This window comes from Lagopus leucura, unplaced genomic scaffold (assembly GCF_019238085.1).
Source record: "Lagopus leucura isolate 7727_CA_CO unplaced genomic scaffold, USGS_WTPT01 Super-Scaffold_100026, whole genome shotgun sequence".
In the NCBI taxonomy this organism is placed as follows: Eukaryota; Metazoa; Chordata; class Aves; order Galliformes; family Phasianidae; genus Lagopus; species Lagopus leucura.
In genome coordinates, this window is record NW_024962277.1 from 1,988,723 (window position 1) to 2,007,206 (window position 18,484).

Here is an 18,484-nt window from a genome sequence, read left to right on the forward strand (position 1 = left end):
GCTCTTTGGATATTTACAGTGCTGAAGTCCCCAAAGGAGACAACGGAAAGATCAGAGAGCCTTTCCCATACTAAAACAACAGAGCAAGGACACCTTGCTGTTTAAAGAAGTAAATGATGAGAACAGGTTTAATGTAGAAACAATCTGTCCACTAAAAAAGAAAGAAAGAATATTTGAACTGGAAGATATAACAGATACAAATGTGGAAGTGAGATCCAGCTTTGTTTGTCTTAACAGATCTCCAGAACAGATTGAAAAGGGAGAAAATGGTTTAGGTGCACAAACTACAAACACTAACCCAATGTTAGCTTTAAAAAATCACCTGGGGAATGCTTAAAATTCATACCTGACAATCAGCACGTGTACACTAACAGCATGTGAGCGTGAGTTCATACAAAGCAGTCTGGAGCTGAGTGGACTAATGCTAATTGCCTCAATACTACAGCTTTGTAACAGCAAATTGTCATGTGTGTCACTGCAGAAGTGACGTAGGATGTGAATTTAGAGCATGTCAGATGGTGTCTGCTCTTAAGTATATGCTCACTCTGTATTGAAAATACAGTTTACTTCTTTCTCAGTGAATAAATCAGTATTTCACACCTATCATGGAGAAAAATGTGTCCCTGGGCACTCTAATGGAGTAATAAAGAGGTTATATATTGCCTGTTAGTTTGACTTCTACTATCTTGTACGTTATATCATAGAATCACAGTATCATTAAGGTTGGAAAGACATCTAAAATCATCTAGTCCAATTGTCCACTTACCACCAATATTGCCCACTAACTGCTTCCCACTAAACCATTTCCATCAGTGCTAGAAATGTATTTTTGGAGTGTAAAAGAACAAGCAAAGCAAGGGCACTTAAAGCAGCTTTACAAGTAAGCAAAGTAGTCCTCTCCTCTCTACATGAAAACTTTTATCCTGGAAAGTTTCAGAATTCTCACCGCAAAGCCTACTGCATGCAGCCAAAGCATACTGCGTATGGCCTGAATAACAGTGAAAGTGGAAATTCAACCATTAGCAGGAGAAAAGATAAAGCAACCTTTTCCCTCTATTATTAGTAGTACTTCATAGGAGCCTTGTAAAAGAAGGGGCCAGAGTTGGGCCCAATGAATGTATTGTTATTACTCAGCTCCTTAGCTTTATTGCTACAGAATAGAAACTCTCAGCTATTCATTTGCCTTCCACAGCGTACTGCCAGCCACAAGTCAGGGCTGCTGTTAAACCATCCTGCACGCGCAACGCTTCACAGCTGTAATTGATGTGTTTATGTTATTTATCTGCTCCTCTGCCTGCTGTGATTAATTGCACGCAGGCATGTGCGGAGGGCTCCAAATGTGGTATTATTATATGGCTGTCATATTTCATACAGATGGATCTGCCTGACGATGAGCCGGATCGATTAAGTAACAGAATGTTTCAGTATGACCCGGGCCGAGACAAATGGGCAGAGTGTGCACCAATGAAGTACTCCAAGTACCGCTTCAGCACAGCCGTGGTCAACAGTGAGATTTATGTCTTGGGTAAGAGGAAAGAGATTTTTAACAGATAGCACCATGACTTTGTCTTTTTTCCAGCAATTTGCTTCTGTGAAGAAAAATATCTCACCCTTTGCTTTGTAGGACAAAGTATGTTGGATTAAATGGGTGGTATTTTTTGGGATCTATTACTTCCCTACATAATTTCTTCCTTCCTTAATGCTTGAGGATTAAAATAAGTGAATAATGCTTAGTGTTCTGAATTAACATAAGAAAGGTACTTTGTTTTTAAACTACTTTTCTTTGGAGTGCTGATGGGAACTATATATAATAATAAATTTTATGAGTAGGGAAGCCCTGACAGCATCATTTCACAGGTGAACAGTGGGAAGCTAACATGCCCCATGCCAAGAAGAAATGGCAAAAGGAAAAAAGAGAATTTGGAGGTCTCAAACAAAACCAAAATGGTTTGTAGATTCTGATAAAATTCAATGAATCATTCTCTTCCACCTCTCTTCCACCCAACTCAATGCAGTGCATTTTTTTGGAAAGCCTGAATCTGTTATTTTTTAAATCAAACTTTTCAGTTTTTTCATTTCAAAACAGAAGTTTGACCAAAAGTTTTAAGAGTTTTGTGGAAGAGTTCCGCAATCTCCTATCCCCAAATCTTTTGTCCCAGAATAATTCTTGGCATGTCCCCAGTTCTGCAGTTCATCCATAACATGATTCTTCCCTAAAGCAATTCTTTATGGCCCCTCTGCCCAAGTCAGTAGAAAGAACATCACCTGCTTTTAAACACTACTAGACAGCTCTGAAAAGCAATGCAAGAAGGGATTTTATGGAGAGATAATGATGGTTAAAGGCAGGAAAGTGCAGCCAGAGAAGAAAGACACTTTGGGCACTGGCAATTATATGGGAAAAAAAGCTGAAGGGGCATTTTGGAAAGACAGGAGGAAATACAAAGTTAAATAAGCAAGTAGGAGAAGAATTATAGATAGATGCATTGCTGGAAAGTGCCTGAAGAACAGAGAGAGAAATTTGTGCAATTACTCCATAGGTGAGCTGTTGGTTGTTGATGTCCTTCCATGCTTATTTTCACAGAACTTGTGAGGGCTCTAATGTTAATAAATCTGTAAAATTTGGCTAAAACTGACCAATGGAGTCAAAAGCTGTGAGAGGAGGACAAACAAAGAACACCCCTACTGTGGGTAATTGCATATGCCTTGTTTCCTTAGGAAATCAAATAATTTTGCAGCTCATTTTTTAATTGAAAAATAAACCTGACACGGAGCCAAAAATGTTTTCTCATCAAATTCTCCCCTTGGATATGTAGATTTGAATCCACATTTTCTCTTTTGGTGGAAGTAACATTTTTCTCCCGAAGTTAAGACGACAACATGGATGGTAAATGCTAGCTGTCATAGTCTGAAAATTGTGGAGTAGTCTGAAAAATTTTCCAAGGCCTCTAAAAATGATGAAACATCTTCCCATAGAATTCTGTCTGGAAACAGCAGTGCAGTCACTGATGCTGAAATCTTACTCAGCTGCTATTGCACGCAGTCTCTGTCCCAGCTGTAAACTTGCATGGCAAAAAACCTGGCACAGAAAAGATTCAGTTCAAGGTTCATTCATGTTGAAAAATGCTTGCTAGCTTGTAAATTCTGAGACTGTTGTGTTGAGAAGTAGGTATAGCTTTCCGTTGGAAACTATTGCGATGGTATACTGAGCTGGGTATGTGTAGCACAAAAAGGAATACAGTGAAAGCATTCTAAATCTGGCTGATGCGGCACACTTCTCTGCCATTCAGGAGAGGATGGGGATGGAAGGACTGAGGTTGGCACTGACAGACCAAAGAATACCAATTGCCATGAGGATGATAAGACCATTGCAGACTGTTCAGAGCTGTGGATCCCTCAGACATCACTGTGTCTTAATAGTGTTACGCATCATAAGAGTCTAAAGAGATGCTGTCAAGGGCAATTTGTTCAAAGAGATATGTTCTGAAGAGGGTCACAGCCTGAGGGTTGTCTTCATGTAGTGAGTTCAGAGACATCTGTGCTCAGACATAGTAGTTAAGCTTTTATTCTACAGATCAGCAAGACTTTTGTAGAATTTCTACCCTTGCCTTTTATACAGCTTCTCATTCAAAATGGGGATTTCTCACGGTGAAGTGTGTGCATAGAACCTGAACATTTAACAGGCTCCCACATAACCCCAGTGTGTGGGACATTCATTGAAGGGACAGCTGAGAAGCATGCTCCGTAGCAACACTTGCATTCCCACAAGCGTCACCCACTTCTCTTGTAAGACTTATAATGCACAGCTTTTAGCTTGGTACATAAAGTCATCCTGCAGGTAGACATGAGTTAGGATAAAGGGGTAATGGCCTCAGGTTGCACCAAGGGAGGTTCAGGTTGGATATTAGGAAAAATTTCCTCTCAGAAAGAGTGGTATTGGCACAGGCTGCACAAGGAGTGGTGGAGTCACCATCCCTGGAGGTGTTCAAGAACTGTGGAGATGCGGCACTGGGGGACGTGGTTGCAGGCATGGTGGGGGGTGGGCGGGGGTTGGACTTGGTGATCTTGGTGGTCTTTTCCAACATTAACGATCCTAAGGTTCTGTGACTTCTTTCAACCATCTCTGGGCAGATATTTTTAAATGATGCATGTTTGTCAGTTCTTTCAGGTAGGATCTCTGTTTTCCCATAAAGTTTGCACAGGTCTCAGCACATTCAGGATTAAGCATAAATGAAAAATCACCTCACAAAGGATTAATCCTCTCTAATATCTCTGATGTATGAATCCAAGTTCTGTCATAAATGTGAAGCAAAACGCATCGATGGAACGCTAGTTTCGAACGAGGAAAAGTGACAGCCTTGATATGAGTGTACTTTTTGCTGTGATCCTTGTAGGTGTACGCCTGTAGTAAGCAGTCTTTTGATTTCAGTGGCGTTGTGTTAGGCTCATTTTGTTCTAACCAGATCAGCATCTGATGCTTATCCACTGAAGTATTAGGTTTTGAAAAGTCCTGTTGGCACAGGATGTAAAGTACACAGTCACTGTCCAAAAACCCTTCCCAGCCTAATTGCCTGCGCCAGCGTGTAAAACCCTAATGATTTAATGGAATTATTCTAGAGTCACACTTATGGGAGGGAAATGAGAAATTGATTAGAGTTTTTTTTGTCTGAATAATAGCACTGTGCAGGAACTTCCACCATGTGTCTTAATCAGCAGTCCTGCAGTATAATTGTTGTGTAATATTCCTAGAGAATCCTATGCTATTTATACAGCGCACACAAACCTTAAAAGAAAATGAACGGCATTTCCTAAGGCTTAAAATCCTTTCTCCTTTTCATCCCATTTGACTGTCCTAGCTCTTTCTCTCCATATTTTCCCAGGAACATAACTATATTCATTGGAAAGCCCAAGAAAGAGCAGTATTGTGTTCTTAATGACAGAGGCAATTGAGATACTTTTGGAAGAAAACCAGAGGGGAGGGCTCTATTTAAGGTCATGCATCTTAATCTCTTGCTTAAAAAAAATATCCTTTCTTTGCAGCTAAGACTCTGAAAACTCATTGCAGCCAATGGATAAATTAGGAAGATTTATCCAAATGTGGATAAATTAGGAAGATTTATCCAAATGAGCCATTTCAATGCTATGTTCATTAGCTTATAATGAAACTCATTCTGCATAACTGCTGTCTCTGAAATACGGGTCACTGATAAAAATATTGAACCGCCACAACAGCCTTAACCATGTGTTGCTTTCATGTTGTGTAATTCCTGCTTTAAAAATAAGAACATATAGAAGGACTTAAATGGGAAATCCTATTAGTGAAGATTTAGGAATCAAAGAATTTTTGTTTATCCTCTTTAGCCTGGCATCCCACCTCTTTAAAATTTGCTTGGTGTTTTTTTCCCAAGTTCTTGCCAAAAGCTTCTCTTAAAAGTTTTAAGCAATTAAATGAGGTTCAGTTAAGAACTGAAAGTCTCGGTCATAAAATACTTATTTGAATATGCGTTTTGGGGTCTCCTTGGAAAGGAAAGCTTGTGTAGGAGGGAATGGAAGGAAACATTTTAGCTTTCAGGTTTGAGTATTAGCCATGAATCTGAATAATACCTTCTTCTAAAATAAATGTGCCTATTTTTAGATATGCTTTGGACTTCTGACAAGTAGCAGATTACGGGCCTGATTCTGCTGTGCTGTACCTGTGCCACAGTTCTGTGGTGCCTGTGTGCAGGAAGGGATGAAAAAGGCAAAATTTGATTTGATATAAGAGATCAGAAAGGCTCCCCACTCACTTAAAAATAATTAAAGGAAACAAGAACGAGGCACCATGGGACAAAAGAAGGAGCTGGAACTGAAATGTTCACCGTGCTGAGGAAGACAATTGGCTGGTGTTTTTTTTTTTCAGCTATGCTTCTAATCAATCTTCTGCCCTTGTGCCTTTTACAAACTGCATTACATCATCTGCTTTGCTCTGTGTTAGTAAAGAATGACAGCACTTCTCATCTCTGGAATTGCCTGCCAGGAACGGCTTTATAGCTCCCTCATTTCTGCAGGAATCCAGTTACGCAGCCTTGCTTCTTGAGAGAGCGAGCAAGCAATGGAAGCGCTGAGACTCTCAGCTTGAGTGCTGTTAAAGAGTAATGAAGGGAAATGTTACATAAGAGATTTACGCTATTAAGCCCATTGTGCTTCCAGAGATCAATTTAATAGTGAATTATTTTACGGGAGGCAAAGGAGAGCATGAGTTTGGATTTCACTTGCATGTTGGAGAATTACTCTTTTTTTTTTTCCAACCAAGTCACAGAAATGACAGTAAGAAAAAACATTGCTCTGTATTATGATCTGAGTATTTAATTATATGGCAAAGGATCCCAGTAACAGTGCCCTGATCTCAATCACCCAGACCAGCCTCACCTGGGGCCTCCACCCACAGCCTCTGCCAGTAGGTCCAAGGGCACTATTTAAGCACAGGGCTGGGAAGTCATTAAATTTTCATCCCCTTCTTTTTTGCCTGATGACTTCTGGGCTGTTCGTGGGCCCTTTGCAGTTGCCTACTTGTGCAGCTATGCCCCAACGGTGAGCTCACTGTGTTGCCTGGGACAAGCTTCCCTTTGGGAATGAATGTTTTTCTGACGTGCTGCTGTAGCTGAGGGATGTGGATCATGCTTAATTTAAGCTGTCTGTAAGTGGGGGAACCAAGTTAACTTTAATGCTCGGTTCCTAGCACCCAAACCTTAAAGGCAGTGAGGCACTGGCAAAGGCTGCCCAGGAAAGTGGTGGGTGCCCTGGCCCTGGGGACACCCAAGATCAGGCTGGATGGGCTCTTAGCACCGATGGAGCTGTAGGTGTCCTTGTTCATTGCAGGGGTATTGGAGTAGATGGCCTTCAAGGGTTCCTTCCAACTCAAACAATTCTATGCACATATATTCATATATGAAGTACTGTTTTCCTTTGCATCTGCTGAACTTATTTTTGCTAGTGACTACCACCTCACAGCTCTTATAGGTGTTCTCCCTTATGCACTGAGAGGGTGTTCTGTTATTAGAAGTGTTGTGATGCAAATTATATTCAGCCTTCTCTAGTGAGACTGGGGCAAGAAGGAGGCAGCTGGCATTAAGCAAAGCAAAATTATCTGCCTTCAGCCAGCTACAAACAGTGTGTGGATACAGCAAGGCACAGGATGGTACTTCATTGAAATGCTGAGGATGTGCTAATCGCATCACCTACCTCTGCTTTGCCTTCTTGCATCAAACGCTTGTCTTTTCTGTCCTGATTTCTTTATAAAGTTCATATATATTTCCATATTATTTATTTTACTAATGGAGCTTCATGTTAAAGTCTATTAGAACCACTTCTTACAGAGTGCCCTTGAAAGTATGTGTGGTTGCAGAATCATCCAAGCATGATATGGAAAGCACTCAAGCATTAATGGGTTTGGGAACACAAAGGTGACATCATTGGCTTTTTTTAGTCCTTCAGTGGCATCTGAAATATCTCCAAGGGAAAGCCAATAACGTAAAAAGCCTAATGTGTTGAAAGGGTGTATTTGTAACGGGTAGGTAGGGGAATGATTGAGTTCTAGGATTAAATCCTCTTGTGTGATGAATGTGAAAATGACAGAAGTGTTTGAAACTCCTGGTGAGAAAACCACCTCTTCCTGCTCAAAGGACACATAACTGGGCTTTACTTAGGGAACTAAGCCAGGTGGCATTGAATCTCCTGCTCTGTGACAAGAGGGATGACTGTGGGTTACTGAGCCACCCTCCCCAGCATCTAATGCAGTCCTTAGCCATGGAAATAGCAATTGCTGCCCTTCAGCACACCTGTTGGGGCTCCCAGGAGGTTGTGACCATGGCATGCAAATTGTAATGACCCTATTTATAGCTCTGTGTGGTTTAAAGTACAATAATACAATTGCAAATACACAGTATTGACCCTTTCTTTACCATGTGCTGCTAGTAGGGCACTTAGAATCACTGAATCATTAAGGTTGAAAAGGACCTCTGGGATCATAAAGTTCAACCATCTACCTGCCACCAATATTGCCCTCTAAACCACGTCCCTCAGTGCCACATCAACAAGTGTCTTGAACACCTCTGCTTGGCATAGTCTCTCCCAAACAATCTACAGCCCTCTGCCCTTCTACTGCTCTCCCTTGACCTCCTAGAAGCACCTCTGTTCTGCATAGAGGCCTCTATAGGAACAAAGCATCAACTCATTCGGTCAGCTTTGGCACTCAGAGAACACAAAACAGACAACCTTCTTGATCTTAACTGCAATTCCATATGTCTCCACTTGTACTCCTAACGGTTTAATAAATCTCTGCAAAGAAGGCAATGGGACAGGATGAGTTCTGGGTTCTGTGAGTGGCTAAGCACAAAGCAGCATGAATTGCCTGACACGGCAAGTTTATTTTTTCTGCCAATTTCGAGTCTTGCGTGCTGTACACATTGTAGGTGATGGATGGTCTGTTTAATGTGAGATGCCTCTACTTGGTTGCAGATGTGATTTGATTTCTCTTTGAGAAATTTTCTGGCTGATTTGTGTATTCAGCCTTTTGGGAAGAGGCCTGAGAAGTTGGTCTCTGTAGAGGAAAAAGTATTGTCTTGCAGGAGCATTTCTAAACTACCATATGTGGGAACAAGGCAAGGCAGCGCTGGTAGAATCTAATATCCTTGCATTCCTTTGTTAGCAATATTTCAGTGTTAGCATTGTTTTAAAAGAGGAGATTGAAATTTTCTGTGAGTTTAATTTCTTGTTGTTTAAAGCTTGAAAATTAGTCTTCCCTCTGATTTTCTTTCTCATTTTCTCTTTGCTGAGAACTTAGCTTTGTCTTTGTTGTAAATTGAACATGAAATTGCATTTAACTGGAATGGCTGTTGAGAGTGAAAATAAGTTGGAGATATCTTGTACCTTCAGGACTGTCTGATTGCGACAGGATTAAATGAGGTCGAATTTAAATTGCCTAAATTATCCAATGAAGGTTTCGTAAATGTTTGAGAATGTGGTAGCTCTTAAACTTTTGAAAAGATCTCCAATAGACAACTAAAGATTACTTCTCTAATAATTGTACAGGGGAAATGCTTGGAGCTGATCCCCTGAGCTGGCAGCTGTGTGTCTTCATTAACTAGTAATGGTGGTGATTTTTTTGCAAAGGCACCGACTGCGCTGTACCTCATTATTTCTTATTTCTGAAGCTGCCATGCCCCACGGTTACGGAACTTGGCAATGACAGTAAAAATACACTAAGAAAATAGCAAATAGCAACTAGGCTTATAGAAAATGTTCTGGGGGCATTTTAAGCACTGGCCTACATGAAATATTTAGGCAATCAAAAAGCTATTTAGTTATTTGAGTCTGATATGCCACGTGCATGCCTCAGCGGGTATCATCCATTCCTCTGCACAGCACCCTCTTTCATTCCTCAGAGGAAGACTCTTCCTCATGGATACATGCCTGTTCTTCACTGCAAAACTCAAGTACCACTTGAGCAATTTGAAAAGAGCTTGGTAACCTGCAGCAGTCTCTTTGGCACTGCAAAGCTGTCTCCTGAGCAGATTGAATCAGTCTATTGGGAGCTTTAATATTATTTGCTCTTAATGAAAACTACCTTAACTGTCTTTTTGCTGCACTCCATAGACTGTTCTTGCCCTGGTATCAAGTTGCCCTATACTCTGATTTTAAGGATACTACAGAATCAAAGAGTGGTAAGCTATCAATTAAATAGCTTTATCTAAAGCAGAAGTTGTCTGAGTACTCCTTGAAGCTTTTCTTGATAAATTTAGGAGAATGGCATCATGTCCCATCCAATGCAAGTTAATTTTTTGCTAGTTTCTTTATTGAATTCTATGCTAAGCATTGGACAGGAAACTTCCAACAGAGTTAGAAATGTTTTCCTGAATGTTAGGGCTTTCAACTCACCAAGCTTTAGTAGTTATCTTTTTGCTGATAGTTGAACAAAGTAATTACCTACCAAGTGGAAGCACTGACACTGGGTGTTGAGGTAACCATGGTATGTATGTATAAGTGCTTGAGAAATTCAAAAATTGAATCAAACACTGCAAGTTCAGCTGGAGGAAAACTTCCAGCTGAGGTTAATGGATGCTGAATTTGGTTCTCAGTTTGTTGCTCTCATGGGATGTTTATTCAAGTAAGGATGTTTATCTTGTCCTTACTTGAATCTAAAATACAGATCAGGAAAAATGGTGGTGGCCAATTTGGAGTATTGTGATCAACAGTTACGTGTTCTCTTGCAAATATCTTCAGAGAGTGCTGCCAAGATTGGAAGAAATAGTACAGTCTACATGAAGAGGTAAATGGGGACTGGGGGGCTAGGGGGCTAGAACTAGGGGCTCATCTCTCTGATAGACAAGCTTAGTGCAGTGCACAGTTTGTAAAACTGGGATCTGTTTCAGTCCCACACGTGGAATTCAGGCATCCTAATTAACCCTCCAGCAGTGGAGCTTGTCACAAATAACTCATTTGGTACTCCTGCAAATAGGATGGTTTTGTCTCTTTTGCTTAAGAAATGGGTATAACCTTTCTTTCGTTTAGAATGACAAACCCAAATAGCTGTTGGTTAGCAAGTGAGATTCATGTGCACTAACAGTAACTGGGAAATAATTTTGGATCCACTGCAACTTAATGACAAACTCCAGCACACAAAACATAATCATGACAATTTATACCACAAATGAAGAAAACAAGATAAAATACCTTTGTGTTTTGAAGACATGTTTCTTGTCCTTCCTTTGTTACAAGCCCTCAGAAAGGATCGTGCCGGATTTCTGTAAGTAATGGGTTGTGTCCTGCTTTGAGTTCACTTTCTAATGATCTTTCCAAGCTGCAAAATGAAAAGGAACAGGAGGCACATGAAGATGTGGAAACAAAAAAAAAAGATGCAACCAGTAATGTATTTTCCTGCAGAACCTGGGTCTGCTACATTTGACCTACGTGTCCTTTTTCCATAGGAGGAATTGGGTGCCTTGGCCGCGACAGGGGGCAGACACGGAAATGTCTTGATGCAGTGGAGATTTATAACCCTGATGGAGACTTCTGGAGGGACGGACCTCCTATGCCTTCCCCGCTCCTCTCCTTGCGAACAAACTCTACCTGTGCAGGCTGCGTGGAAGGCAAGCTGTACCTCTGCGGAGGATTTCACGGAGCAGGTACTCAAATGAGTCTGAGATTCTTTGCCCAGTTGAAATAACTTTCCCTGTACGCAAGCTGACTTGGCTGAATAACCCTGTCGGTGGCACTGGCATGCCCTGGAGCCACAGAGCTGAATGAGTCCTTTGGACTGCTGACTCCTAATGTCAATATGCATTGTGTTCTGTTCATCCGCTCATGCTTTTTCCTTATCAAAGCACGAAAAATTAGGGATGTTTCTGATCAGCACTGAATCTTTTCAAAACTGTGAACTCAGCAGAATTCTTCTGGATTTACATTCAGAGCCATTAAGATCAGAATCTCAGCGTATGTTATGGACGTGAAAGAACTTGAGCATATCTGTTGGAGACTAAGGCGTTATTGATCTGTGGTAGCTGGCTCTATTTACTGACATGCTTTTCATTTTCAGTGCTGGAAAACCTTGTGCATTTAATCAGTAACCCAGGTTGGGAGCTGAGGTACTAAAATCCCTGATCTGGTGATTTCTGATCCCAGCGTCACGACCACCTTTCTCCCTTCATTTTCCTACTGCCTAAATCCCCAGTATTGTTAAGCATTATATTCTAATTATAAACGCAGAGAGCCTCTCAACACATGCACACTTACTCTCCTGCTATGGAGCAGCTGCTACCCCTATTTCCTTTCTGGGTGATGGCAGAAAATGCAGATAATGCAGAAATGCATTATGCACTACTAATACATGTCATGTCAGGCTCACTGCTGCCCAGGAATGTTCACGTGGTGTCCCTGGGAGATGTATCCTCCACATGATACTGACTACGGCTGTGTTGGTTTTTAGTTGCATTACAAACTCTGTGGTTGCTCTGTTTTAAATTGATTGCCACGTCTTAGTTCACAGCTCACCTCCCCTTTGTTTGCTGCTGCTTGAAGAGGCTGCTTCCTGAAAACAGTTGTACAGCAGGCAGCTCACTAACAGGCCTGCATTTATGCCATCTCTGATGCAAATTCTGCAACCTCAGAATTATTATGGTTATGATGCATCATAGCATCAGAATGTTTGCATTTCCATAGCAAACACAGTGTCATCATATCTGTCTTCTTCCTCAGCAGTGTAAGGAAAAAGCCTATTCAGTCAGTGGGTTTACATCTCAAAAGGCTGATCATTTTCACTGGAAAATGAAGCAATTTCATTCAAGATGACTAACAGCTTAGTATGAAGTTTTCTGAATAAGCTTCAGAGCCATAAAAGTGCTCTTTACAGTACCACTATGTTCTGTCTCTGAGTCTCATGTTAAGAATGGTAGTACTGGGAGAGGTGGGAAGTTCCCATGTGGGTTTCAAGCTGGCTGTCTTCTGTATGTACACACAATGCCTGCTCTATGGGTCCCGACTCCTGGCTGTGTTATTGCAGTCTATATTATGATTGTGCATTGAGCTCCGCTGCCCTAAAAGTACTGTTTAGATTAGAAAGCAGTAAGTTGGAGTTAGAAAATGTCAATTTCGCTGTTACCTGTGCAACCTGACCCCGCTATGCGTGCATTTTGTATGCCAGTGCAGAAAGAGTGATTGTGGTGTCAGACATTGTAATGTCTTTTAAAAGGGAGCCAAAATAAGATTCTTACTGTCAGCTGTAAATCTGGTATATCCAAATGCCTGAGGAGTTGAGAGGAAGCTGTGCCTTAAAGATAGGCTTCTTAATGTGACCCTCAATTTATTAAAGGAAAAGGGTTGTTTAAATCTTCATAACAATAGCTTCTAGTTACTACCATCAAGGAATAGATGTCTGGAGTTCATGTGCTGAACTTGAAGGTTATCTAGCTGGCTTCTTTCCCTGTCCCTGTCTCTCTGCATGCTGGAAGGTGTATTGTTCTTTAGGGGTGAAGGCTGGAGTGAGGGACAGAGGGTTATTACTGTCATGTGGGAACTTGGAGAGTGGCTTGACTTTTTCACAATTACAGCTGCTCAACAGATTCAGGATATTCCCAGAACAGCATGTGCTGCTGCTTTGGTAGCAGATAGGGTTATTTTAGAATGTGCTTGTTTGGTTTTAGTCTTTTGGGTTTCTTGGCATGCAACTTCAGTTTTTGTGAGGGATGCAACCAAGAGAGGATACTCCAATTTTACCAAACATTGTAATTTAGTTTCAACCAAGTGGAGTTTTTGGAACAAGCTGGAGGCACAGCTGTAGGCTCTGTTTGCTGCCTGCTGAACTCTAAAAGGCTGCTGTGAACACTTGAGTACAAGTGCTTCTCAAAAAAAAGCAAACAAGCCCAAGATATTGCTGTGCTGGAAAGTCTTTGCCAGCATATATAAGCAGCTGTGTATAGGGACCCTCTATGTACTGGATATCTGTCTCCAACTCCCTCAATTTCCCTTTGCGTTCATTTAACCTCACTCTTAATCCAACAATGTAAAAGCTGCTCTAATAAGGATGTTATTCATCTTAATTTTACTTTTGTGGGCACCATGCTCTGCGTGCCGTCATGTATGACCGTAGATCTGAATGGTTAATTAGAGGCCAGAGATGCTATACTCAAACACAACACTGAGAAATAGCTGTCAAGTGCCCAAAGGATCTTAATTTTGGATGGAAAGACAAGATGTTGCCCTTTTGAGATTGCCCTGTATGACACTCCTTGAAGCTTTGTGATGGCAGGAATTGCATCCCACTTGTATTGCCTACCAAATCTTTGCTTGGAGGAGAAGTGGAGTAGCACTAACAGCATCCCCAGGAGCAGAGGAAGAAAAAGCAGAAATTTAGACTTAGCTGGGGTGCCTACATGAAGACCTTAGCGACCCCAGGCTCCATGCAGCCTATGGAGAAGCACAGACAATTCCAGAGGGACATTCATCTCCTTGCTGCTTTAAGTCTGCTCTGAAAGACAAGAAGGCAATTCAGAACCCTGAGAACCTCTTGTCTCTTAATGTTTCATGTTTCTATCAGCATATGAGCACTCAGAGTTGGCTTACCTAAGGCAAATCTGTTGGGATCCTCGCGTCTATGGTTAGACAGAACAAACCACTCTGAGACCTGTATTGGAAACACCTAGAATCGTTAAGGTTGAAAAAGACCTCTAAGATCATCCAGTTCAACTGTCCACCTACCACCAATATTGCTCATTGACCACGTCCCTCAGTGCTACATTTCCATGGTTCTTGATCACCCCAGGGATGGTGACCCCACACTCCCTGGGCAGTCCGTCCCTATGCCTGACAACTCTTTTGGATAATAAGTTTTCCTAGCATCCAACTTCTGCTTGTTTTGAATTCAAATTCCAGTTTCCTGCTTTAGCATGGCTTGCCATACATTGTCCATTAGCCCATTGTTTATATAAATTAGTTCATTTTCTACTAAAACCACTATGACAAATAAGAACCAACACTCTGCACATCTCTGGTGCTCAGCTCCAGCTCACGTAACTGAGTGGCATGAGTGTGTTTGCCTGCCTTTTGTTAGCAATGTTGTAGCACTCAGCAAGAGATTCAGAAATGTTTAAAATCATTGGGTTTATCCACTGGTTTGTAGTTCTGCAGAGTGAAAATGACAGTCGCAGTATGAATATTCAGAAGGACCCAGTGTGCAGCAGCCAGCCAGCTTGCCACTAATTGCTAAAATATGTTGCTGCATTTACTGCTGTAGCTATGGATTTTAAAGCAGCCTTCGCAGACTGAGCATAGTGTTCTTGTTCATGCATCTTATTTCCTTTGCCTTTACATAGCTCTAAAACCTGACACCTGCACAGGTTGGCAGCTATTAATGTGAAGCTGGGCATGGCAGAAGCAGACTCATTAGTGCTCCTTGTTGGAGGAAGGGTGAGCAGCTCTGCAGGTACGCAGCAAGCACTACACACAAATAAATGCCTGCCACATTGTATTCTCTTTCCCTTTGACTGCTTCTAAATATTACAATTTTTTTTTTTTTTTTTTTTCCAGTGAAAAGAATGAAGGCAAGTGTGTGTTTGCTGTGACTGCTATCAGCTCATGGAGGCACATACTCGATGTCGTGCTGTAGCCTCAAAGAGATCTCACAGCATGTCTCTGGGGGCTGGGGCAGGGGGAACAATCAGCAGGGCTCTGTTTTCTTGATCATAGCTTTAGTCTGTAGGTGTTAGTCCAACTGTCTGCCTCAGATTTGAACTAAATTCTATCATATTTAAACTTCATTGTAATTACTGTACTCCCATGTGGCATCAGCTGGTGTGCAAAGCGAAGGGACAGCCACCTCAATTCAAATAAGATCCTTTACAGGCCTGCTGGTAGCGGCTCATGCCACTTAAAACGCCTTGTGATTTTATCAGCTATTGCATTTGATGTGGAACTGCCTTTCTCTGAACTGGCTGTTCTGCCATCTTTCTTCAGCGCTGTTCATAGAGAAGATAACGTTTGCTGCTTCCCTACTCTATATGTTAAAATTCTGTGTGGGGCCAGAGCAGCTCAGCTCAGATCTGCTATTTACTTATCACTGCTATCAAACAGTAATTCATTTTTTCACTCCAGGGGTATTACTGGTGGCGGGAGGAAAAGGGGAAGAGATGCCTTTGGACTTGGAGCACAAGAATCTCAATTTTGTCTGCAGCTGTTAGATAGGTGATATGGTAACAGTCTGCTAACTGTGTAACTCTGATTCTACCAAAAAAAAAAAAAAAAGTATGCTTACCCCAGGTGTGCTTTCTGGCCTCTTCTTCCCTATTTACATAAATTGCAATCCATGTGCTGGAATAGCAGCAGCACTGCTTGCGGCAGCGCAGAGCCGGGTCATAATTACTGTATTCCAGCTGAGCTAATGAGTTTGCATCTCCATGCCACCCTCTCCTGACAGTGGACTAGCTTAATAGTTATTTATTTTGACTAATCTCCCATAAAGGCTGTTCCCCTCAGCCTCATCCATTATGTGATTTAGATGGAGAATCGCTGTAATGCCTGTTTTGTTTTTTTTTATTATAGTGGTTATGGTACATTACTGGAATCAAATTAAATCTAGACATTAAGAAGTCTGGCACAGTAAATACTAGACTTGTGAAGTTTGGGGGATGAAGGATTGGAAGGAAAGCTGTTTCTCCAGCACCTTCGCATGTTCCCAGCTAAATAAAGCAGAGGGGCAAACCCTGGGCTGCAGATCTGCAGCACTGCTTGCTTCCCTCGGTTAGAATTTACCAGGCAGTGATGAATAATTAAAGTTCTCCTGCCCACAGTTGTTACCATTTACATATGCATCCCCACCCATGAAATGGATTTGAGGTCCCTGCGTTTCACTCAGCACAGAAATCTGACACACCACTGCTGCTTGTCTATGGGTCCACTCTGAAAAATGCCGCTTGAATTCTGTCCGTTCTCTGAAGGGCTGCTCTGACACCTCTCCGGGGTGCTCCTTCCAGCCCTGTGCTCATTAGCTAGAATCTCACTGTGGTAAATAAGGCCAGTGCAGGTCAGGAAATCACTGGTGAGCAGCACCTGCTTGTTTCAGATCTAAATTCAGCCTGCCGCCTGACTGTATTAGTAATTCGGTCATGCTCCCTGCAAAGATTCATTTATAACTTATAAAGGGTTAATAAATGATTAATTGACATTTTAATGCATCTTAATTAATTGCTAAAGAGGTCAATAGGTTGTTTAGAAACATGGCTCACAGCCATGTATGACATCTTCCATTGTGTTCATAACTGCCTGTCATGCGTACAGTCTAAACATGCTTTATATCACCGATTAATAATGTATTAGCCCATCACAAAGCATTTAGAAACAGTATCTTAATATGGTCGGAGGCCGCTGATTCCTATTCTGATCTCCCAGCTTTTATTCCCGTGAATGGTGCATTGACTCCAGGAGCACTGATCCTGCTCTGCTGTGACCCACCATCCTGCCCCCAGCACCATCAGCATCCGTGCCCATAGGGCTGGAGGAGGCCTGGCCCACGAACAATAGATAACTGGAAAGAGTTCAAAAGCTGAAGCAGCTGGATCAATCCCAAGAAAATCAGTTGAAATAACTGAATCAGAAGCTCCTTCCTGTCGGCCATTCTTTATTTATTTTAATAGATATTGATTTGTGAGGGAATGGGTGGATCACAGTTACGGTCCTGAAGAATTAGACAGCAGAGCGAGAGGATAGAAGCCTCGTCTATGAGAGCGAGTGGCTTACCTTACTCCATGCCGGTGCTTGGAAAACAGTGAGCTGCCATAGCTATAAATTCAGCTTTTGCCGTGTCTGGTGGGGAACGCTGCCTTGGAACTCGGCATCCTGAAGGCTGGCCAGCATGTTAAACAGCCGAACCAAGTTCCCTCTCCTGTGTATTCTCTGCCTGCTTCTGCCCACAGGCGTGGATGATGGATGTGTGACCCCCTGGGTGTGAGCGAGGCTGGTGGAGTTGGGGGCAGCTCGCAGGCTCAGATGGGATTGGAGGCCACAGACTTGATGAACTTACTCTTTTTTCTTCTGCACATCAGGAACCAGTACATCTGGAGATAATGATCTAAATGCACTTTCTTCCCAGTGTGACACAAATGTCAATTCCCAAGTCACCTAACTCTACATCATGTAATTATGAAAGCAGCTATTAGTGGCGAGGAAGATAAGTAGGAGAGGCTAATCCCACATGTTTAAAATCACCGTCTGCTCTCTGGTGCAGATAATGGCATGCAAAACCAGTTAGGAACCAGCACTGGAGGCCGAGCTGCTTCCGGGCAGCTCTGGAGTGGCTGCTGGGTGACAAGGACCTGGGAATCTTTTGGAAGAGCACCCTCAGTATGTGGCTCTGGGGACTGATGGGCACCTTGTGATGTTCAAGTGCTTTTTCCATGGAAAGAGCGGAGCAGCTAGTTAACAATTCAACCACTAGAAGTCTGATGGCTTTTTTCATAAATAGATTTATGGATAGGGAAGATAAAGCATGTTAGAGTACTGTGCTGATGGGAAAAGTTTCTGAGACAACCTGAGAAGTGCCAGGACTGACATCAGCAGGAGCTGGGAAAGCAGTCTAGGTGAGGATGTTTCAGGGCATCTTAAGGACAAGGGCAGATGTGACACCAAGACTATTTCAGGCTGGATATTAGGAAGAATTTCTTCTCAAAAAAGAGTGGTGATGCGCTGGCACAGGCTGCCCAGGGAGTGGTGGAGGCACTGTCCCTGAAGGTGTTCAGTAACCATGGAGATGTGGCACTGAGGGGCCAGCGGTCAGTAGGTATGGTGGGGGTGGGTTGATGGTTAGGGCGATCTTTTCCAGCCCTAGAGATTCTGTGATTCTATGATACACGCCTATTACTCGTTGTGGTTCCATCCTGAGGTACCTGGTCCTCCTTTGAATAAACTTCCTTACGTACTGTTGGCCATACAGCAATGGTTATGCCACGGTTATGATGCAGGCGTG

General features: G+C 42.2%; 2 protein-coding genes across 13 annotated transcripts in view; one reads left to right on the top strand and one right to left on the bottom strand.

Moving 5' to 3' along the window:
* The window catches only part of MGLL (monoglyceride lipase), an 88,919-nt gene extending 77,720 nt beyond the window's left edge, over positions 1 to 11,199 (bottom strand). The window contains exons 1-2 of one of the 2 annotated variants that reach the window (XM_042880141.1): positions 11,104 to 11,199; positions 10,708 to 10,834 (exon numbers count right to left, since the gene is read on the bottom strand). In XM_042880141.1, coding sequence (XP_042736075.1) covers positions 10,708 to 10,726 — 19 coding nt within the window. In that variant the 5' untranslated portion in view covers positions 10,727 to 10,834; positions 11,104 to 11,199. Of the gene's footprint in view, positions 1 to 10,707; positions 10,835 to 10,944 lie in introns of both variants that reach the window. The other variant, XM_042880140.1, reaches the window with a different exon arrangement.
* The window catches only part of KBTBD12 (kelch repeat and BTB domain containing 12), a 47,753-nt gene that overhangs the window by 23,253 nt on the left and 6,016 nt on the right, over positions 1 to 18,484 (top strand). For 7 of the 11 annotated variants that reach the window (XM_042880132.1, XM_042880134.1, XM_042880136.1 and 4 more), the window contains 2 exons: positions 1,375 to 1,525; positions 10,962 to 11,159. In XM_042880132.1, the coding sequence (XP_042736066.1) occupies positions 1,375 to 1,525; positions 10,962 to 11,159 (349 nt within the window). Of the gene's footprint in view, positions 1 to 1,374; positions 1,526 to 10,961; positions 11,235 to 14,840; positions 14,951 to 15,054; positions 18,196 to 18,484 lie in introns of those variants that run through there. The other 4 variants (XR_006180663.1, XR_006180662.1, XM_042880139.1 and 1 more) reach the window with 4 other exon arrangements.